Raw genomic sequence first — 24,697 nt, forward strand, 5'->3', positions numbered from 1 at the left:
AAACAGGAACTAGTGGTCACAGAGAGGAAAGACTGGTCAGGTGCCTTCTAGTACATTCTAGCTTAGAAAGAGGTGCCCGGGAATCTGGTAGGTGGTGCACATGCCAACCATGTGCAGTTTAAAAAAGTCTAAAGATGAATACAATTCTCTCTCATAGAGAGAGGTAAATGTAACAAGGCAGGGCTTAGCATGATGACAATAGAGAAAATATATTGGCTTGGACAAAATCAAAGATTTAGGTATGCCACTAGTTATGCACTATGGTTACAAATACCTTCCAAATTCAAGAAATAAATAAAGAAGTTGCATGTGTGTGGGGAATAGAAAGCTATGAGAAAACCATGACCTCATTAGGATCATGGGGAGCCTAGATGCCTTATCCACCATACTGCACAGTGGTAAATAAGGAAGCACTCTGGAAAAAAAAAAAAAAGAACTATAAGAAAAAAGGTGACTTTTAGTGGGTTTTTTTGAAAGTGGAACTAAAATAATTTACTTCCTAATTCTCCTCCCCTTAAGTGTCGGCTGGACCAAAAGACTCACCTACAACAAAGGAGAGAAGTGACAGTATGTAACTTTGGATACTAGGTTGTTGGATGACAACTCTCCATGGATCTCTTGAGTTTGTGAAGTTTTGCAAGAGTCACTGCCTACCCTTTGTTCTAAATTACCAGGATTATATAGTGAACAACCTTGAAAGATAAAGATAAGTTTTCCTCCTGGAGCAAAGGGCAGGTTTGCTCATAGTCTTAGATGATGGAGATAGTACCTCCCTGCAAAGCAAAGGGCAGGTATGCTTATTACTCATAAAAGATTTGGGTTTCCTAAGCTGGGCACTCCTCTCCTGTTACAGAACTCATGGCATATGTAGGTATCCATGTGGGCCCATCTATGGGACTTAGGAGCAAGAGGAAATGATGCAAATATGCAGATAATCATGCTGTTTGCCATACCACAAATAATAAATTCCTCTGTCTCCAACACAGGAGTCTTGTCTCTTATGCTACCATCTATGAAACTGTGGCAGGTTAGCTTATAGCTTGCAAATAGGATAAAATCTCAGACTCTTCACAGTTCTTGCTTGATATAGGTCACAAAAGACCCTGCAGTTTCCTCCTTGCTTTTTCTTTCTTGGATCACTCATTCTGGGAGAAACTAACTGTCAGTCATGTCATGAAGACACTTAACCAACCTATGGAGAGGCCCATGTGGTAAACTGAGGCTTCCACCCAATAGGTATTTGAGTGAGTCATCAAGGAAAAGGATCCTCTAGCTCCAGTAAGCTATCATGTAGGTGACCAAAGTTTTTGACAACATCCTGACTCCAACTATGTGGAGAAACTCTGAGTCACACGAAAATCCCTGAGCCAGGACAATCCAGCTAAACCTCTCTGAAATTTCTGACCCACAGATACTAAGATACTATTTGCTGTTTTAAGCCATTAGGTCCAGGGATAATTTATTCCACAGCAATAGATAACTAATGTAATATTCAACCAGAGGATCTGGTTTGTCACACCTGTAAACTAAAGCAAAATTCTTGTCAAGAAGCTCTAAAACAGGATTCCCAAGAGATCGTTATATTCCAAGTTTCCTGGATAAGGCTGACAAGAAATCATATGGCATACTACCATTTAGGCACACCATCTACTGTATGCCTAAATTCTAGGATTCCAAACAAAATTACATGAAAGGGTGTCACTCTGGGACAGTACCTACTTTATAATATTTATGCATATATAGCATTATAAAATATAGAAACTAGGCTGATGGCTTTATTTTCAATGGTATTCCTGGCTGAACCTAATAAATGATCACGTATTTCCCTTTTAGACCCTAGTCCTTTGATCTTTTGAGTTGACTAGAGATTTTTATAGGTACTGATCTCTAAACACAAGAAAGGTTGGTACCTAAAGAGGATCCATCTCTTTGAATATTTAACTGTATCTTTGAAGTTGCTAAAGTGTTTACTGAATGCTACTAACTTGTTTGGTTTTAAGCCTCAAACAGGTCTAATCCTTTCTCAATTTAAATGATACTAGAGTTTGCAATATACACACAAAGTACACATATAAATATATACATAAATATATATGTATATATAAAAACACATAAAACATTTACATCCTAGGGTGGGAGTAGGGAGCCAAGATCTACATTCAGAACGCAGTTAAAGTTATGTCAACCAACCTTTTCAAAACTATCTGCAGTATCTGTGTAGAAGTTCCAGGACTCTGAATACTACTAGCATTAGATACCATGAAGATTTCAATAGCTAAGAGCATTTCAATCTCAGATAAATAAGATGGAATTAGAAGAAGTTTTCGGTATAAATTTCCTTCCAGTGGTGGGTAGCAACCCAAGGAAAGAGCACCTGAAAAATAAAATATAGGTCAAACTTTACTAAAACCCAATAGGTAAAAACCTAGATTTCTGAAATACCTACAGGTGATAATTACTTACACAGAATACATCTTCACATTAGAAGTAGATTAACAAATTACACGATAGCTTATCCTAGTATATTTGACATTATTCTTTGTAAAGTGTTTTTGAAACATTAAATAAAAAGTGAGAAGGGCTGGGCGTGGTGATTCATGCCAGTAATCCCAGCATTCTGGGAGGCTGAGGCGGGTGGATCTCTTGAGGTCAGTAGTTCGAGACCAGCCTGGCCAACATGGTGAAACCTACTAAAATACAAAAATTAGTCAGGTGTGGTGGCGGGTGCCTGTAATCCCAGCAACTGGGGAGGCTGAGTCAGGAGAATCACTTGAACCTGGGAGGTAGAGGCTGCAGTGAGCCGAGACTGTGCCCTTGCACTCCAGCCTGGGTGACAGTGTGAGACTCCATCTCAAAAAAAAAAAAAAAAAAGTGAGAAACATTAAAACAAACAAACAAAAAAACTCTGAAAAATGACTTTTGAGCCTTATTACGGCAAACAACATTTATTTCAAGCCATAGTAAACACAAGATAATTTCAGAATAACTATTTTTTAGCACAGTTATTTATAGTACCATTATAGTTTATGCAATATTTACTGTTGCTACTAAATGGCATTGTGCTAAGCACTAGGCATAAAATACATTTCCATCCTGTAGGTGATCTGTGTGTTGTAGCCACACTCACCATTTCATGTTTTTAAAACTTCACTTTTCAAGAGAAGAGATTTAACTTTTAAATTGTTTAGGTGCTTATTAGCAGTGATATATAGGGAAATACCTTTAAAACTTCTAGAACATCCAAATTATATATAGGCAATTTTATATTATTATATTTTACTGAAACCAATTTAAATCTGTATGTAAATTTTGCTTAAAATGTTTTGTTTTGTTAGAATAAGTTTCTTCAAGAAATCTTTCTAATGTGGGTAATGGCTTATCTTTGAAGACCTGCTATGTGCCAGGTACATGTGCTAATAAACACATGGGTTTTACCTCATTTTAATCTGACAATATGCTACCTTTGAAATTAGGTACTATTATTCCCATGTCATAGACGAGGGGCTTTTGGTAAGCATTCAGGCTCTCTAACCCTCCTTGGGGTGCCCACTTTCTGGTTCCAGATTTTGGATTCCTAATCACTAGATATTCCCACCTCCCTAGATCACTGCCAGGAGCAACAAACTGTTAACTCATTAACTTCACTAGTTTTTGGTAGGTATAATTTACATGCATTCTTATTTAACTTTTCTTGCCAGAATTAAAAAATAGAAAACAACAAATTAACTAGATTAACCAGAAATCTACTAATATGATTTTTTTCACTCAAAATGAAACGTGAGAAGAAAAATACTCACATTTGATTTGGGGGGAGGGGGAAGTAATGGAAAGACACACTAATAACATCTCTCTCCTGACTTCTCAGTTCTGAGAGAAAAGCAGTATTTTTAGGACAAGGGAGAACAAATCAGGAACATGAGGAAGGCAACTCTGCTGTCCCTAGACAATCTCCTCCTGATTAGTCTAGCATGAAAGCAAGGCAAAGCCATCAAGAAAGTAACAGACAACTTTGTCCAACAGGATGGACAAAATATTTGTAATTCATATATTTGACAAGGGATTTGTATCCAGAGTGTATATAAATGCAAATGTACATGTGTATGTATGTATGAATACACTCTTACAATAAAAAAAAGGGCAAAGGATTTAATAGACATTCTCAAAAGAAAATATATGAATGACCAATAACTGTATGAAAAGGTCCTCAACATCATTAGTTATTAGAGATATGAAAACCAAAACTGTAATGACATATTACTTAACACCCACTAGCAGGAAAGCTAAAATAAAAAACACAGTAACAAGTGTTGGTGAAGATATAAAGAAATGTTTAGGAAATCCCATACATGGCCGGTGGGAATATAAATATAAAATGGTGCAGCTTCTTCAGGAAACAGTTTGGCAGTTTGGCAAAAAGCTAAATATAGATTTACTGTATGAGTCAGTAATTCTCCCAAGATAAATGAATGCATATATACACATAAAAACTTATATGAATATTCAAAGTAGCACTATTCACAATAGCCAAAAAGTGAAAACGACTCAAATGTCCATCAACCAATAAATAAACAAATTCCATTCTATAGAATATTGTTTAGCAATAAAAAGGAATAAAGTATTGATACATGCTACAACATTAAAATCTAAAAACACTAGGCTAAGAAGCCAGTCATGGCTGGGCACGGTGGCTCACACATGTAATCCCAGCACTTTGGGAGGCTGATGTGGATCACCTGAGGTTGGGAGTTCAAGACCAACCTGGCTAACATGGTGAAACCCCATCTCTACTAAAAATACAAAATTAGCTGGGCATGGTGGCACACCTCTGTAATCCCAGCTACTCAGGAGGCTGAGGCAGGAGAATCACTTGAACCTGGGAGGCAGAGGTTGCAGTGAGCCGAGATTGCGCTGCTGCACTCCAGCCTAGGTGACAGAGTGAGACTCCGTCTTCAAAAAAAAAAAAAAAAGTCAGTCACTAAAACTCATGTATTGAATGATTCCATTTATGTGATCTGTCTAGAACGGACAAATTCATGGAGACAGAGAAGAGACAACCAGGGAATGGACAATAAATGTTAATGTGTACAATATTTCTTTTTCTGAAGGTGTTAAAGATGTTCTAAACTTAAACGGTGGTGATGACTGCATGACTGTGACTATACCAAAAATGAATGTATTATATACTTTAAGTGAATTAATTTCATGATATGTGAAATTATCTCCATAAAGTCATAAAAATATTAAAACAAAAAAGTTTTAACAAAGTCAAAACAAAGGCACTGGCACTAAGTCTTAACAGTGCCTTGAAGAAAGTCAGCCTTAAGTCCCAAATAAAGTACTACTAGACACAGTTATACACCACTGAAAAGCTCTTCTTGCAATGTTAAGCTATGTCTGAAGATAAATCCAAAAGGAGTTCCAATATAATTTAATGTCAACGTTGTTAGAAAATGAGATGTTTTGAAGACTGATCGGTGGCTATAAATTACTCATTTGGCTGTAAATGGCTCATTTTTATTCATGGTTTTATAATTCAGTTACATTCTTTAAAAAACAAAAAGACTCTTTACCCCCTAATCTCACCTGCGTAAGTCTCAGAAGTTACACTGCATATGAAATAAGGAATACGTGTGATTAGATAAAAGGAAAAGTTCCAGTAACAAAGATACTGTATTGTACACAGGCATTAATTGCTTTAACACACTGCTAGGCTGGGCGCGGTGGCTCACGCCTGTAATCCTAGCACTTTAGGGAGCTGAAGTAGGTGGATCACGAGGTCAGGAGATTGAGATCATCCTGGTGAACACAGTTAAACCCCTTCTCTACTAAAAATACAAAAAATTAGCCAGGTATGGTGGCAGGTGCCTGTAGTCTCAGCTACTTGGGAGGTTGAGGTGGGAGAATGGCGTGAACCCAGGCGGCCAAGCTTGCAGTGAGCCGAGATCGGGCCACTGCACTCCAGCCCGGGCGACAAAGCAATACTCTATCTCACAAAAAAAACCAAACAAACAAAACAAAAAACAAATAAAACCGCACTGCTAAAAAAAGTCATTAGAAGTAATTCTTACTAGGGCTGAATAGATTTGCGGGAATGAGGCGTGACTGCTAATGGATATGAGGTTTCTTTCTGGTGTGAATAAAATATTCTAAAGTTGATTATGGTGATGGTTACCCAATTCTCAGATACGGCAAAACCATTGACTTGTATACTTTAAATGGGTGAATTGTATGGCATTTGAATTACACTTCTGTAAAGTTGTTAAAATTTTTTAAAGTGATAAAGTTTAGATGCTTTAATATAAAATTTTATTTCCAACTAAAAAATAGAAATATTTATAAAAATCTCATTTAAATGTCTGAGCTTATACTTGTTCCTGTGGCATATAAACACCTTCTGATGGCATCTCCCCCAAGTTGCAGTTACATGAAAAATAAATTATTCCCATTAACTTCAATTCTAGAAACTAAAATCACATACACACACCTATATGTGCATGTGTATGGTTTCTAGAAGTCTGAAGGTAAATAGTATAAAGAGTTGAAACATAACTACACAATTGAAATTAGGTGTTATGAACAAACAATTCTATCTTTCCTCTAAATTTCTGATCATCCTTTTTAAGAAAACACAGCTTTCAAAACTTTTTTTGATTATAACCTACAAGAAACACATTTTATATAATGACCCAGTATACATACGTGCATACATGCAACTGAAATGAAAATTTTATCAAATAATTAACCTCACTACCTGTAATGTACTCTAATATTTTCTTTCCCATTTTGTTGGGGAAAAAAGTTACCACCTGCTACACTGATCACAGCTGGTCACCTGAAAAACACTTCCAGCTCAGGTAGTAGTGGCTAGGATATTTGACACATCTGGTACAGGGTGACACAGAATAGGCACTCAAATATTTGTTATATACATGACAGTGGTAGAAATGGTAGCTGAAGACAAATTACTGCATGAAGGCAGAAAAAACAATTCTTTTCTAGATCTAGAACCTACATGGAATTATTTTCTAATTAAAATACCTGCGAGGTGGCTTGGACTAGAGAAAGCACTAGTTTTCCAGGCTTATTTGTTAGAGAACAACAGCTGTAAGTAGATTAACAAAGTTCTATTACTAAAAGCCATGTGAAAAACACATACCATGTTGCATTGTTATGACAGCCTTTGTGTTTCTGATGTGACCTGCTATTGAATATTCTTAGTTATAACAATTAGGGATACAGCAGAGATAAATAAAAACATAGATATTCTTTAAACTTCATTCTACCCAACTGTTTTATGCCTGTATTATTTATAAGATATGCCAAACTGGTTCTATCTTGTTATTTGTTCCCTTTGCTCGCCCTCTAGCGGACAAGCTACTGTGCAAGAAATAAAGATTGGAAATTGGAAAGACTGGAAATAAGGAAAGCAATTGCAAACAGAAGAGAAACAATAGGTTTCAAAAGAGAGCACAGATCTGTTGAGACCACTACATATGAATATGTATTACTGCTCTTTCAATACATATAAACATCTAATCTTACATATTATAAATTCTGGGTTAGAGAATAAAATTATAAACCAATATATTAAAACATTTTAAATGTAACTTACTTTTGTAGTGGGCTCTGGCTTTGAGCCATAAACGACTCCTTCCTAAAGAAGTAATTAATCTTCTAAGAAAGGAAAAATCAATAGGGATGCTCTTTGAAATCATGAATTCCGCCACAGAGGATGACATACCAAGACTATTGCTTTCTATACAGGAACCTAGAAGCTTATTAAAAAGAAGGCTATATTGTGAGACTTCCACAGTTTCTGGAATAAAAAAAAATGACATAATAAAATTGATTTATCTTAGTGTCTCAAACCTCCATCTCATATTCCTTTTTATTTCTCCTGCCCTTGACCCTTTCTTACCCATTATAGGAGTCACAGTCACTAAAATGCAATCATGTTATATATTCTCTTTATTTTTCTTCTCCTTTTTTGAGACAGGTCTCACTCTGTCGGCCAGGCTGGAGTGCAGTGGCACGATCTTGACTCACTGCAACCTTCACCTCCTGGGCTCAAGTCATCCTCCCGCCTCAGCCTCCTGAGTAGCTTGGACTACACGTCCACCAGGCCTGGCTACTTTTTATATTTTTTGCAGAGACAGGGTTTCACCATGTTGCCCAGACTAGTTTCAAATTCCTGGGCTCATCTACAGCCATACCACCCTGAGTGCGCCCATATCGTCTGATCTCAAATTCCTGGGCTCAAGTGAACTGCCTGCCTCGGCCTCCCAAAGTGCTGGGATTACAGGCATGGGCCACGGTGCCCAGCCTATCTTACATATTCTCTAAGTAAGAAACAAAAAAGCATTTGACAAAAGAAAAACCATTAACTTCCTTTGCAATAGAGAAGATAAAAAGAAGCTTGACAAAAATTTCAGATGATGCCTTAAGACCTCTGTATTTGATCCCCACGTGTGACTGTGTATCTGCAGTGTCTTGAATGATTTCTCAATTCTGTTCGTATTATATCTACAGTTCAGACCTTAGCCTTATATATCCCTCGACTAAAAATAAATAATCCCCTAATAAATATTTACTGCCAAATTTAAAACAATCCTTTAATGGGTTTTCTATTCCTTTAGTCATTCTTAGAAGAAAAAGAAGTCATCTTAGAGACTTCTCTTTTATTCCTTACATTCAGTCAGTTGGGTCTGTGAGCTAGACTGTAGTTCTTTACTGCTTTAGAATCTTTTAGTTATCCAGGCCTTATCAGCAAATTAATCTCTCTACTTTTAGTCTTTTCCTAAACACTACTGCCAGAAGAACTTTCCTGAAACACCAACTTAATTATATTACTCCCTAGACCCAAAATTCTAGTGACCCCTTTTTATACACAGAGAATAAAACTCCTTTAGTCTGACATTTAGGGTCTTCCAAAATCTCGCACAACTATCTGTCTAATCTCCCTATTACTACTTTATTTCATTACCAACTAATTGTATATTAAAAGATTGCTAGATAGCAGTCATTGGGCCAGGAACACCAAGGTAAAGAAAATAGTACCATCTTGATTGAGCTCACTTTATATAAGGAGAAACAGATAAGAACACTAATTACAATACAGGAGCACAGTGGAATTAAGTGGGAAAATGAAAATTTATAGATAGTACGATGAAAGTACTGAGGGGAGGCCCTCAAGTTAACGTTTTCAACATCTTCTGAACCTATCACATAGCTCATTCTTGACCCAAAGCTTTTGCTCATGGACACCCAACATTCAAGAGTACTAACTACCATTGCCCACATTGGTGTTTCTTTGAACTTGGCATCTGTTTCATTTCCTCCATTTCTTTCACGTTTACCTGTGTTCCTAGGTAATGTAAACTAAGTTCTGTATTTATTCAGTGATAAGAGAAAAAGCTTGCTTGGGGCATTTAAACATATTGTCTGCTGATGACAGAAGTAGGGAAAAGGGAATGATAAAAATGCTTGTCTTAGGAGCTGCTGACAAACAACCCAAAGATAAGCATCTCAGATTTTTTAAAACCATCAGGAAAGCATATTCAATTTGCAAAGAACACATTTTACAGAAAACTACTTCATTAAAAAATATGCTGGAATATAAAACTCAATCAAAACAGGTGGATAACTGTTTCTTATTAACAGTTAAACACCAGATGGGCAAGACATAATTAAGATAGACTTTTAAAAAACATACCTTGGGAATTTTGAAAACCTGGTAGATTCTGCAAAACTTCAAATGTCTGTCTATAAAGGCTCTTGGCTAAGGTTTCATGTGCAATTGTACAGAGCAAATTATGTCGATTAAGCACATCCAGTCTATCACAAGGCCACAGAGGCGTATCGATTATCCATTCTGACTCTTCCAAAAAGAAAAAAATATGAATAGTTTATACCATGAAAATGACACTTAACAGTATAATCACAACTAGTATTTCAAAATATCTTTTGGAGAAATAGGCAAAACTTAAAGAAGATAACCATGGCTCAAATTTATTAGAAATAACGTATATAGTGATGATCATCATCTGAAGAAGATGCAAGCGAATGGCCACTTTGTTAAACTTATTTTTAATTAATTCTTCATCTAAGTGTACTAGTCAATTACTAATTTTAAAGGTAATGTTTATTTTTTATACAAAAAAGTTCAGATTATCACAAATATTTGCTTTAACATAAAATATTATTCGTGTGGACAAATTTAACAATTTCACAATAAATAATTTAGTTTTTGGTATTACTGGGGAATAGTTTTTCTTTTCTTTTTTTTTTTTTTGAGATGGAGTCTCATTCTGTTGCCCAGGCTGGAGTGCAGTGGCGCAATCTTGGCTCACCGCAACCTCCGCCTCCCAGGTTCAAGCGATTCTCCTGCCTCAGCCTCCTGAGTAGCTGGGACTACAGGTGTGTGCCACCACATCCGGCTAATTTTTGTATGTTTAGTAGAGTCGGGGTTTCACTGTGTTAGCCAGGATGGTCTCAATCTCCTGACCTCGTGATCTGCCTGCCTTGGCCTCCCAAAATGCTGGGATTACAGGTGTTAGCCACCTCGCTCGGCCAGTGAATAGCTTTTCTTCACAATTTCTATTTTAAAAACAATTTATATTATGAAATCATTGTTGTATACAGAAGAATATCTAATATACGTTATAAAAGCATAACAATAAAATTAACTCCCATGTACCCATCACACCCATCCTAGGACCCTCAAACCAACAGATCTCAGATCCTCTTTTAAAAAAGAGAATATGACCTATAATGCTGAAGTTCCTTAACTTCTGCCCTGATTTTCACATTGAGAAAAACAATGGGAGACTGTAGTACAGAACACTGAGGTACTAAGATGTTAGAAATGTCAATATTTTATCATTTACCTAATTTACTCAATCATTATACACATAGTGAAACATTACTCTATATAACATTCAAATCACATTTTGGTGCTCTTTTTCAACTGGACTAAATGTAGAAGTAATCTTTTTCTTTTGTGGCTTTCCCAGCACAGCGAATGTAAAAGGTATTGAAGAAAAAGTTGATAATTCAAATACATCATGACAAAAGAAAGCTTTCAGTAGTATAAAGCTTTAAAAAGGAGCTTTTCAATTACTAGAGTCCACTTGATTGATTGACCTAACAGAGTTATACTATGTGTTAGGAATGTTCTAAGTGTTTTAAGAATATTAACTTACTTAGACACTTTCATCAATTTGCTCCTACATTTGCTGAAATTTTAATATAGAGAGAAATGTAAATGAACTTAATATCTTCAAAGACTGTATGATCATCTGTTAAACACAATTCCCATTAAAAGTAAAACTGTTAGTTCACCATTCCTTATAAATTGAATTATACTTTGAATAAGTTCAATTATTTTTTTATGTTAGATATAGCCCATGTACAAAAAGTAGACTATGTAAGTCTTTTCTCATAAAAATTGCATCCATTTTTCTTTATTTAATACTTAGTCTTTATATTTAAGGGAGGGTAATGGTCACATTTTTTGGAAAGTATATATGGTATTTTAGATTCATTTAAAAATTTTATCAAACTGTTTAGGTATACAAAAAAATCTGACCTGGCATGCTCTCTCCCCACATCATCTCCCTGTCTAGGTTTTTGGGTTTTTCTGTATTTTCTCTTTTTTTTTTTTTTTTTTAACCTGTTCAGTGCTGCCAATCAACCGATGGTCTGTGAGGGGCAGCACAGGATCAGGCAGCAGGGTTCTTCCCCCCTTGCCTTGGTTCCTTTGCAGGACTGAGCCACCTGGCTGTGGGGGAAGGCATCAAGCTGTATCCCAACACGTGTAGGGTGATGGTCCCTGCTGGCACATCCAGGTTGTGGGCCAAGCTGTACTGAGGAGAACAGACCTGGGCATGGAGGGGAACCGCTCCCCAAAGGTTTCCAGTTGCCTCTCCTCTTTCCACTTTTGTCAGCCAATCAGTTTGTGGTTTCTGTGCCACAAAGGCTTCAGGAAGTATTAACAAAAGAAAGAAAAAAAATATATATATATATATATCTGCCCACCTCGGCCTCCTTAAGTGTTGGGATTGCAGGTGTGAGCCACCATGCCCACCCCTCAGTAGGTTTTAAGGAGCCCCCAGCCCTTCTTCTCCCCTTCTGGGCCTGACCAGCTATACTGCTTCATCACCCCTGGCCACAGGCCCCGCCAAGTACTACACAGGGATTCCCATCCAGGGGCCCTGCACCATGAAATAATGTGAAATACTGACTGTGGACCAAATACAATAAAACTTCTGTTTTTAAGAAGAAAAAAAAATCTGAGTAAGCTGATTATTCTATGTATCAAAGTTGACTGAAACCGGTAACTGAGAAGTCACTTGGAAATTAATAGCTTTAAATTTAATCCAGCTAGTTCACAATTCTACCAACATAAATACTTTTATGAATATTTTATGAGAACTCTTATGAGAATTAAATTCGGAAGAATAAGAAACAGTTTACTAGTGGACTTAATACTACTTTGACAACAGTAAAAGTTGTTATAGCATTCATCTTCATGTTTTTCTCTATTTCACATTTGGGAAATATTTTCTACTTGTCTAAAATCTCAGAATCAAAGGGAGAGCATATTTTCCATAATAGCCTGTTTTTATCCACTTACCTTCCGACATATGCATGTTTAGTCATTATTCATGCAAGACTTTGAATACACACACTGGGAACATAAAACTATTAAATGAATTTCCAGGCTAGTCAGTGAGAATATCGAACAAATAATTATCCTTTACAACAGTGAATACTAAAATGGGGGAATATCTAAAGATACCTATTTTTCCCTTAAGGTATACATTTATTTTCATTTATTTTTTTGTGACCGAGTCTTGCTCTCCTGCCCAGGATGGAGTGCAGTGGCACAATCCCGGCTCACTGCAACCTCCGCCTCCCGGGTTTAAGTGATTCTTGTGCCTCAGGCTCCCGAGTAGCTGGGATTACCAGCGCCCACCACAACGCTAGGCTAATTTTTGTATTTTTCGTAGCAACAGGGTTTCACCACGTTGGCCAGGGTGGTCTCGAACTCCTGACCTCAAGTGATCTGCCTGCCTTAGCCTCCCAAAGTGCTGGGATTACAGGCATGAGCCACCGCGCCTGGCCAAGGTATACATTTAATATAATCCCAATCAAATTTCCTACAGAACTGTATTAAAACCCGATTCAGTAATTCTGAAATTCACTCAAAGAATAAACAAGAATAGCAAAGAATAATTTAGAAGAGGAGTGAGAGTGGATAGACAAATGGAGACAAGTGGAGACAGGATAGACAAATATCACATATTCTAAGATTTTATTAAATTTTAAAAGAGCATCGTGCTAGCATAGAAACACAGAGATGCTTGGCAGAAAGGTGCAGAAACAGACCCAACAGATTCAAGATTCTAATATATGATAAAAATGGCATTTCAAGTAAATGAGTAAAGGATGAAATGGGAAAACATTTGTGGGAAATAAATAAAATTAACTTCCCATCTCATACCAAAATTTAAGACTAACAACAAATGAAAAAACTGGAAGAACATATGGATGAATAACGTCGAGATGACTAAGGACAGCCTAAAAGCATGATACAAAAAAATTATTAAATATTTAAAAAGCAGCACTTTATATTAAGTAGAAAAAATGTCAGTAGGCAAAAGAAAACAAAAAATGCAAAAAAATCATAAAGTTAAAGAAAAATGAAAAGCTAGGAAAAATATTTGTAAATACCCAACAGATCAAGGACTAGTATCTTTAATATGTAAAACTACTGCAATGTAAAAGGGACATTATTATACAGTATGATATTTCCTAAGTGTGATATACACATCACTGATGGTACCTGAAAATTTTAGGTGTTACATTAGAATTTTAATTTAGTTGTATATTTAAAAAATTATAAAGATCACATTAAATATGAAAATCACAGCAAATCTGTGATTTCACAAATATTTGGATGAGGCCAAGTTGCTTGACTTTTAAAAAATGTTTATTTTATTTATTTTTTGGAGACAGGTTCTCACTCTGTTGCCCAGGCTGGAGTGCAGTGGCATGATCACTGCTCAATGCAGACTCGACCTCTGGGGCTCAAGCAATGCTCCCACCTCAGCCTCCTGAGTAGCTGAGACTACAGGCGTGTGCTACCATGCCTGGCTAATTTTTTTTTTTTTTAATTTCATAGAGACAGGGTCTCTCTACGTTGCCCAGGCTGGTCTTAAACTCCTGAGCTCAAGTGATCCAACCACCTTGGCCTCCCAAAGTGCTGGGATTACAGGTGTGAGTCACTGTGCCTGGCCTTAAATGTTTATTTTTAAAATATAAATGTTTACTATAAAAAACCCAAGCAAAACAGAAAAGTACAAAGAAGTATTTTAGAAATAATTAAAAATCCCATGACTGCAAATAACCAGGGTTCACATTTGGTGAAAATTATTTGAGAAAGAGGTGTTAATGACCTAAGTAGTAGGTCTTGATGAGTAGATGTAAGTGGAATTGTGGTGTTCAATCAAAGACTGAAGACGGCCTGGTCTTACACAGCTTTGTGCTGGGGAGATCCATCCACTGATTGAAAATGAAGATGCTGGACATGGTGGCTCAAGCCTGTAATCCCAGCACTTTGGGAAGCCAAGGGGGGCGGATCACCTGAGGTCAGCAGTTTGAGACCAGCCTGACCAAATGGAGAACCCTGTCTCTACTAAAAAAAAAAAAAAAATTAGCCGGACATGGTGGCACACACCTGTAATCCCAGCTACTTGGGAGGCTGAGGCAGGAGAATTGCTTGAACCTGGCAGAGGCTGCAGTGAGCTGAGATCACGCCATTGCTCTCCAGCCTGGGCGACAGAGCAAGACTCCATCTCAGAAAAAAAAAGAAAATGAAGACAACACGTTTTTTCTTAAATGATTTTTCTTAAATATTAACATTGTTTATATGCTTATATTAGTACTGTAGTCACTGGCACTGGTCCACATGTGTGAGCTAAACTTTATGCTAAATTTCATAGTATAAACACACACACACACACACACAAACCACACACACTCCTTCAAAACCTCCAACCATTTCCTCCTTGGAAGGTATGAAGATACATAAATGAAGAAAATCCATCCATCCACCCACCCACTCACCTCAACTAATATTTACTAAATATTTACTCTGTGCCAGATACCACCACAGGTAAAATACTCTAAATGTAATTAACTTTCAAAAACATAAAATGGTAGTGTTTATAGCAGTGGTTAACAAACGGGGGGAGAGACTTGAGGGAGTATGGTTTAGGAACACAGGTAAGGTATGAGAAAACGTCACTATGTGAGAGTGCTGTAGGGCAGTGGTCCTCAAAGTGAGGTCCCCAGAATGGCAGCATCAATAACATCTAAAGACCTGACAGACATGCAAATTTTTAGGACCCACCCCAGACTTAATGAATCAGAAAATCTGTGGGTGGGCCCAGCAATATGTGTTTTAACAAGCCCTCTAGAGAATTCTGATGATCAAGCTTGAGAACCCCTGTCTTAGATTTGCCAAACAAGCTCAGTACTACCATTTTGCTCAGGAGCTTGACTATCTTAGGTTTGGATCTGTTTGTGTAGTTTGTGCTTCTGATCTAGTTGCAATTTTATGAAGTCTATTTAGAGGAAAAACTAGGAAAACAATAGTACTGGTGTAGCAGTTAAAAACATGGACTTTGCAGTCAGACAGACCTGGATTGGAATTCCTGCTTTACACTTATTTGTTGTGTGATCGTCTCTGAACCTCACCGTCCTCATCTTGGGATACCATTACCTATGTTATGGGGTTAGTATTGATTAGATGAGATGACACAAGTAATACACTTAGCACAATGCTTGGTAGATAGTGAATACTCACATTATTATGAAACCAATAATGAAGAGAAATGCTAAATTCAGAAAATAGACCAAGAACATAAAGAGGCAATTCACAAAAAAATAAGCTCCAGATGGGGAAAACATTTCTTTAATAATTAAATGCAAAGTAAAGCTGTGAATATAACTTTTGCTCTATCAAACTAGCAGAGAGATAAGAAAAATAATACTAATTGTAGGCAAGGGTATTTCATAAGCTGCATCTTCATATACTATTAAGAAGGCTGTAATTACTACAGTCTAACTGAAGGTGTAGAGGACTTTTATAGTCTACTCACAGAGAAAAGACCTGGAATGGAATGTACTGAATAGCTAGATTAAGGTTTGTATAACCTGGAATGTACCAGTCTGCCTGTCTGATAACCAAAAAACATAGTATCAGGCACTAACATCTGGAACTGTTAAGTAACATCTGCACCTGTAATCCCTAAAAGGACATGTCTGTATAGAAGCTATATCTAAATGAAATAGCTCTCTAGGATTTTCTAATAAAGGGCCGGGTTGGGGCCGAGGGGGGAGCTTTTTTTTTTTGAGACAGAGTCTCGCTTTGTCGCCCTAGGCTGGAGTGCAGTGGTGTGATCTTGGCTCACTGCAAGCTCCGCCTCTTGGGTTCACACCATCCTCCTGCCTCAGCCTCCTGAGTGGCTGGGACTACAGGTGCCTGCCACAACGCCCGGCTAATTTTTTTTCGTATTTTTAGTAGAGGTGGGGTTTCACTGTGTTAGGCAGAATGGTCTTGATCTCCTGACCTCGTGATCTGCCCACCTCAGCCTCCCAAAGTGCTGGGATTACAGGTGTGAACCACTGCGCCCGGCCCTGGGGAGCTTTCTAATAAACCTGAAATAACATCTGCAAATCTGAATAGTAATAAGGGCAAATTTGTTGACATTTACCAAGAAGCTTTAAAATCCCTTTACCCTTTAACACAGCATTCCATCAGAATTTATCCTAAGGAAAAGTAAGATTCAGCGGTGATGTTTAGCAGGAATTATTGTTTATAACTGAAATCTGAAAAACAAGCTACTTCAGTAAAAGTGGATTCACGGATCAAAAGACAGATCTATCCATCTGTCTGTTTATAAGATAGAAAACCATGCAGCCCAGTAAGTGATGCTGTCGAAAAATTTTTCACTGAAAGGCCACTGCCTGAAAGAAAATGCATAAGGCCACTGCCTGAAAAAAAATGCAGAGTATAAAAGTGTCTGTATAACAGCATTAAAGTGGATAATAGCAATTTCTGGGTGACCAAATGATAAGGGATTTTTATGACTAGTTTTGCTTATCCAGGTTTTTATATTTATTCATATGTATTAATTATATTTATTAATATGTATTAATATGTATATAAAGGCAATAAGTTATTTCAAAATTCAAAGACAGTTTCTCAATAAATGGCATAACTTTTTTACAAAATTTGATTATAGAGAGCTAAGATACTTATTTTTCAGCCTCTGAACAAAGATTATAAAATGATGGTCTTAAAACCATTTTATATTTTAATACTTTTTTATGTTGGTATTGGGATATGGCATGGTAGGAATCTGTTGCTCATTTGCAGGATAAAAAGCACTAGTATGAGAAAGAGTTTGAAATGTCAAAGTAAAATGCCAAAACAATAGATTTCTTCTCACCATCAAGTCTGCCACCCACCAAACAAAAAAAAAATGTGTGAGATATTCTGCATTTCTCAAACTTGAGTAATGTATGTAACCCCATCTTTTGTAAATTCGGTAGGTAATAAAGGCATATTTTTAAAAAGGAAAAATGTATGTAAAATGTTAATCTGCTACTCTGTCCTCCAAGCACTCAATTTCTCCTCCCAGAGGCAGAGGCAGCCACTATTACTAGTTTCTTGTGCACCCTTCTACAAATATTTTAAGGACATATAAGCAAATATGTATTTATCCATTGTATTATTATTTGTATTCAAATGGTAGCAACTGCTCTGTACCTTCCTTTTTTTTTTTTTTTTTTTTTTTGCGCTTTGCAATAGATCTTGAAGATCATTCCAAATGAACACTTACAGATCTGCCTCATTCTTCTTTATCATATGGCTATAACACAGTTCCACTGGTATGAATGAGCATTTAAGCTACCTGGAATCCCTTGTTACCATTGTTGGTGTAACAAAATATTCCAGATAATTTAATATGCATACCTTTGTAAACAGGTATAAATGTGCGTGCAGTACAAATTCCTAGAAATGGAATTAGTAAATGAAAAAAAAATGCGTCTTAAACTTTTGACATTTATTTTGTCAAAAAGCTCCTAAAGACAACCTCTGTGAATGTCGGTTTCTCTATACCCTCCCAAAAACGTATCACCAAACTTCGATCTTTGATAGTCTAATGGGTTCAAAATGGTGTTTGTAATAGTAATGTATTTCTCATATTACAAGTGAGTATTAATCTCACTTATTATTAGTGAGATTGAGCCATTTGTATTCCCTTTCTTGGGAATGGCCTGTTCACTATAGAGCCCTTTTAAGAATTAAAAAATTCTAGAAACAACTGAGCACACTTCTGTGGGCTTTTCTTTTGTAGAAATAAAATTTTACTTAAGAAAATTACGTTAGTTGAAACTGTCACTGCAAAAAAAGAACACTGCTTATAATTGATAGAAGTTTAAAGTTAGTCTAAAAACGGAAACACTGAAATTTAAAACAAAATCTCTGAAAATCACTCCACATCCCTCCCACAAACTCTCCCAGTTTCTAGTTTGAGAAAGACTAGTTTTGCCACAAACTTTTAGACAGGAGGTTCCTTTCATAAGGTGATTCAAGTTCATTTTTATCAACTATTTTCCCCTTCCCATTTCTTGCCACATGGCTTCTTTCCTCACAGAGCTTGTGAGCTCTGGCTTATATTTCACTAATTTCTATTTTTGTATTTTGGTACTCTTCCCACTTAGGAAAACTCACTGACTATGTTTAAGTTGAAGAATACCTTTACAAACAAGCTTTTGAATGAAGCCTACTCACAACCTCTGTATTAAACCCTCAGCACTGAATATATACAAGATATTTTATATACATATATTTCCCATATATGAATCACATGTATATGTGTGTGTATATATATATGTACTAGTGTTTGTGTGTTAGTATGTTTTAGAGTTCTCCATTTGCTTTATTTATTGATTCCATCTTCCCACCTAAACTCTTGAGATCCTTGAGGTTTCTTCATTCTTATCCCACTTTATCAAATAAAATCTACCTGATGGTCCAAATAGCAAGAGCTATCATTAGCTTCATTAGTATCATAACACTACTGTGATCTTTTTAATTTTTCTCATACTAAACTAACCTTATTTGTTCCTGCTGGCTTAATTTCACTGTAATTTCTGCTTAGAAGAATTGCCTTATCAAGGAAAGTAAGCTCTACTCATCCTGGTTTGAAGTCATGTTTGCCCATACATATGAAGATAGAGTTTATGCATACCGCAATCAGGATTTCCATTTTACATAGCGGCTGAAGCCTGGGCTCTGAAGCTGGATTGTCTGGGTTTGAATTTGGCCTCCATTCCTTACTTGTTATGTCATTTTGGGCAAGTTGGTTAATATCTCTGACAACATTTTCTTTTTTTTTTTTTTTTTGAGACGGAGTCTCACTGTGTCTCCCAGGCTGGAGTGCAGTGGCGCGATCTCGGCTCACTGCAAGCTCCGCCCCCCGGGTTCACGCCATTCTCCCGCCTCAGCCTCCCAAGTAGCTGGGACTACAGGCGCCCGCTACCGCGCCCGGCTAGTTTTTTGTATTTTTAGTAGAGACGGGGTTTCACCATGTTAGCCAGGATAGTCTCGATCTCCTGACCTTGTGATCCACCAGCCTCGGCCTCCCAAAGTGCTGGGATTACAGGCTTGAGCCACCGCGCCCGGCCAACATTTTCTTATCAATAAAATGGGGGTTTTAATAGTTCCAAATTCAGGGTTCTATGAAGATTAATTGGGATAATTCAGCGAAAGCATTTAGTATGGAGTCTAGGCCATAGCAAGAACTAGGTTTTGTTTTTTTTGGTTTTGTTTTGTTTTTTTGAGATGGAGTCTCATTCTGTCACCCAGGCTGGAATGCAATGGCGCGATCTCGGCTCACTGCAACCTCTGCCTCTGGGTTCAAGCGATTCTCCTGCCTCAGCCTCCTGAGTAGTTGGGATTACAGGCTCCCACCACCATGCCTGGCTATTTTTTTTTTTTTTTTTTTGAGACGGAGTCTCGCTCTGTCGCCCAGGCTGGAGTGCAGTGGCCAGATCTCAGCTCACTGCAAGCTCCGCCTCCCGGGTTTACACCATTCTCCTGCCTCAGCCTCCCGAATAGCTGGGACTACAGGCGCCTGCCACCTCGCTCGGCTATTTTTTTTGTATTTTTTAGTAGAGACGGGGTTTCACCATGTTAGCCAGTATGGTCTCGATCTCCTGACCTCGTGATCCGCCCATCTCGGACTCCCAAAGTGCTGGGATTACAGACTTGAGCCACCGTGCCCGGCCCACCCGGCTAATTTTTGTACTTTTAGTAGAGATGGGGTTTCTCCATGTTGGTCAGGCTGGTCTCGAACTCCTGACCTCAGGTGATCCACCCACCTCGGCCTCCCAAAGTGCTGGGATTACAGGTGTGAGCCACCACACCCAGCCCAGCAAGAACTAGTGTTTTTGTTTTTTTGGGTTTTTTTTTGACAGAGTCTCACTCTGTCTCCAAGGCTGGAGTGCAATGCAGTGGTGTGATCTCGGCTCACTACAACCTTCATCTCCTGGGTTCAAGCAATTCTCCTGCCTCAGCCTCCTGAGTAGCTAGGATTACAGGCGTGCACCACCACGCCCGGCTAATTTTTGTATTTTTAGTAGAGATGGGATTTCGCCATGTTGGCCAGGCTGGTCTTGAACTCCTGACCTGAGGTGATCCACCTGTCTTGGCCTCCCAAAGTGCTGGGATTACAGGCGTGAGCCACCTCGCCTGGCCAAGAACTAGTTTTTAAACAAACAAAGGCTCATGTAATTTATTCTTTAACACTAAGTTAACTTTCCCCTTTCAGTTTACATAACAACCTTTCCTACCCACATGTTCACTAGGGTTTAGACCAAACTATTAACCACAGTTCAATATCAACTTAAGGCAATTACATAGACAAAAAGGCATGACGAGTTTAACAAGTTATTTTATGCTTGCATATATCAGGACTTACCCCTCATTACCCAAAGGGCACCATCTAGGCTTCCACTTTTTAGAAAAATTTCTGCTGCAACATTCACAATTTGACATCTTGATGCTAACTTCTCAGGCCCTATAAGTCCTTTTAAACTTGCAAAGTGTATTTTTAATTCATATAGTTTATCTAAGACCTTCCTTCCCTAGAATAAAAATAAAGAACACTAATTGGGTATCAATCATTTACAGACACACAAAGTCATTGATAATTATTCACAAGCCATTTATCCAGTTTGAATCATCATAATAGACTGCTAGCTGTTAAGCTGCTCCAATACTCTTTCCTTAAGTCCCTTCCTGTTCAGCCATACAGATGAAAGGGAAAGAGGAACAAGCAAGGCTCTGCCTCATATTAACCACCCCTTCCCACCAATACCACCAGACCCCCTTTATCAGAAGTCTTCTTTGTATTTGTTTTATACACTGTACTTCTCTTTAAGATTTCATTTGATGAAAGGATTCTATGATTTAACATAGAAAACTACTGATTATATGTTTTTGCTCCTCTTCTGTTGGTCAATCTGGGATCCAGGAGGGACAGACAGTAAAAATGAAAATAATTTGTTATCAAATTTAAACATACTCAGGAGGCTGAGATGGGACGATCACTAGAGCCCAGAAGTTTGAGACCAGCCTGGGGAGTGTGGTGAAACCCCTGCCCTACCTCCCAAAAAATTTAGACAAAGAATGATAGTGAAAAAAAGGATAAAATGGTTAGCTAAAATTCTTAATTCAGTAGACTAATTATTTCATGTATTCTACATGAAAATTACCTTCGGTTTGGACATCAGAAATTGGACATATATCACTATTTTATATCATGGGTCAGCAAGCTTTTCCTGTAAATGGCCAGATAGTAATAGTTTAGGCTTTGCAGGCCACATTTAGTCTGCTGTACATTCTTTTTGGTTGTTGTTTTTTTAAATTTATAACTCTTTAAAAATGTAAAAAAATTCTTAGCTTGAGGGCTGTACAAAAACAGGCTTTGGGTGAGTTATCACCCATGGGCCTTAGTGTACAGACCCTTGTTTTATATTCTATACTATTTGAATCAGATGCTTATTATGATGTCAAGGTACTTTCAAGATGACTGTTTAAATGAGTGCATTTTTAAAGGGATATGTTTAGTTTACTGTCAATGATTTTATTTTTACATTCAAAAAGAAATAGGTTTCATTAAAAAATTCATACTAAGGTGATACAATAATTTTCTAAATAGTTAAAATTTTTAATTAAAATAGACAAAATTAACCAATCTACCAATGTCTTAAATAATAACCAAATAAAATTAAAATATACTCTAAAATTTCAGCAAAATAAGTCTGAGTTTCTTTTTTTAAAATTTGAGATGGAGTCTATAAAGACACATGCACACGTATGTTTACTGTGGCACCATTCACAATAGCAAAGACTTGGAATCAACCCAAATGCCCATCAATGACAGACTGGATTAAGAAAACGTGGCACATATACACCATGGAATACTATGCAGCCATAAAAAAGGATGAGTTCATGTCCTTTGTAGGGACATAGATGAAGCTGGAAACCATCATTCTGAGCAAACTATTGCAAGGACAGAAAACCAAGCACGGCATGTTCTCACTCATAGGTGGGGGATTGAACAATGAGAATACTTGGACACAGGGTGGGGAACATCACACACTGGGGCCTGTTGTGGGGTGGGGGGAGGGGGGAGGAATGGCATTAAGAGATGGAGTCTTGCTCTGTCACCCAGGCTGGAGTGCAATGGTGCAATCTCGGCTCACTGCAACCTCCACCTCCGGGGTTCAAGCAATGCTCCTGCCTCAGTCTCCCGATTAGCTGGGATTATAGGCATGCGCCACCACCCCCTGCTAATTTTTGTATTTTTTAGTAGAGATGGGGTTTCACCAGGTTGGCTAGGCTGGTCTTGAACTCCTGACCTCAAGTGATTCCCCTGCTTCAGCCTCCCAAAGTGCTGAGATTACAGGCATGAGCCACTGCTTCTGGCCCAGTCTGAATTTTTATAAAGGATTTCTTGTTAGGTAGTCCTCAAATTCCCAAGCATTAAATAGTCAAGAAATTAATGCTATGACCAACCTTAAACTTGATTGTTAGAGCAGACACAAGGTACACCTTGCCCACTCCAGTCCTACCACACAGTAAGAGCTAAGCCTCCTGAAGACTTTTGAGCCTGGAGACCTTCTATACAACCATTCTAGGTTAAATTTTTTTTTCTTTTTAATTCATGAATTTTGTAGGTATACATGTACTTACATGTTATTGAACATATATATTCAATTGTGAAATAACCTCTTTATAAAAGTAGCAAGTAAAAAAAGATATTCTTTAATAGTTAATTCAATAGTGACCACACTCTCTACTCTCTATATAACTCCATCCCTCAGCACTTCCTCCCTATTTTGGATTTCCCTGTCCTCTTCTTGAACTTTATTGAGTCTATAACTCCAACTGCCCCAGCTACTTGGGAGGCTGAGACAGGAGAATCGCTTGAACCTGGGAGGCGGAGGCTGTGGTGAGCCAAGATGGCTCCATTGAACTCCAGCCTGGGCAACAAGAGCGAAACTCTGTCTCAAAAAATAAAAAAAAAAATTAAAAACCCACAAACAAAGAAAGGTGTCTTGAACCCTTCTAAAATTACAATACAACTGATACTCAGGTGTTGGCAAAATAATATGAATTGAAAGTTACTTCAAATAAATATGACATTTAGCATGGGTTCTTAACCCATTTATGCCTAGTGTTACATTATTGGAACACTAAGCTTGTGGGAGTTATTTCTATCCTACTGCTCAAGGTCATCACCAAGGGCTGATTTTTCACACAAAAAAATTTGCAACCTCTGGCATAAATGGGTTAAGTGTTCTCTATACTGAGATTTTATTTATTTTTATAATAAAAATTATATTTTAAAGATGGGAGTCTGTCCATGTTGCCCAGGCTGGCATCAAACTCAGCTTCCTGAGTAGCTGGGACTATAGGTACACGCCACAGCATCCAGTTTGATATTTTAAATAGTAGCCATTTGCTTAATATACCATCTAATAAATCACTCACTAGTCTGGGTCCCATTTTCTCAACTGTAATGATTATTAGCAAACTGCTAATCTTCAGGGTTAACTTACATTCTGTTCAAAATTTTAAAACTAGTACTCTCTATACCAAGCCAAGACAAAAACTTAAGGAAGTACCTTGGACCACTGCAACAGCTTGTGATAGAAGTACATAGCACTGATTCCGATTCTTCCCAGTACACCTTTATCTACTTTACTGTTTTGTGGATCTTTGCTAACTGAAACACAAATAGGCATATAAAAGAAAATAAAATAGTCACTTAAAATGACAGAAGAGGCAAACTAATACAGAATTATTGATACCACCATAAAGACCAGGTGTTGGCAAGCTGTGCCCTGTTTCTGTATAGCCTACAAGCTAACAATTGTTTTCCTGTTTTCAAAGCATCATTTAAAAAGAAAATAAAACTATGTGATAGAGATCACATGTGGTGTGTTCAAAGTCTAAAATATTGACTATCTGGCTTTTTACAGAAAAAGTTTGCCAACCCCTGATAAAGTCTATAGTAGTAAAGAGCTCAGGTCAAAAACAAAACAAATT

General features: G+C 37.5%; 1 protein-coding gene across 1 annotated transcript in view; it reads right to left on the reverse strand.

The window, feature by feature from the left end:
• TOPAZ1 (testis and ovary specific PAZ domain containing 1) overlaps nucleotides 1-24,697 on the reverse strand; it is a 92,501-nt gene that overhangs the window by 1,460 nt on the left and 66,344 nt on the right. The window contains exons 15-19 of the mRNA XM_025377230.1: nucleotides 24,274-24,374; nucleotides 21,060-21,225; nucleotides 9,713-9,877; nucleotides 7,613-7,816; nucleotides 2,191-2,374 (exon numbers count right to left, since the gene is read on the reverse strand). Of these exons, the coding sequence (XP_025233015.1) occupies nucleotides 2,191-2,374; nucleotides 7,613-7,816; nucleotides 9,713-9,877; nucleotides 21,060-21,225; nucleotides 24,274-24,374 (820 nt within the window). The remainder of the gene's footprint in view (nucleotides 1-2,190; nucleotides 2,375-7,612; nucleotides 7,817-9,712; nucleotides 9,878-21,059; nucleotides 21,226-24,273; nucleotides 24,375-24,697) is intronic.

The sequence above is a fragment of the Theropithecus gelada genome, chromosome 2 (assembly GCF_003255815.1).
Source record: "Theropithecus gelada isolate Dixy chromosome 2, Tgel_1.0, whole genome shotgun sequence".
Taxonomy (NCBI): domain Eukaryota; kingdom Metazoa; phylum Chordata; class Mammalia; order Primates; family Cercopithecidae; genus Theropithecus; species Theropithecus gelada.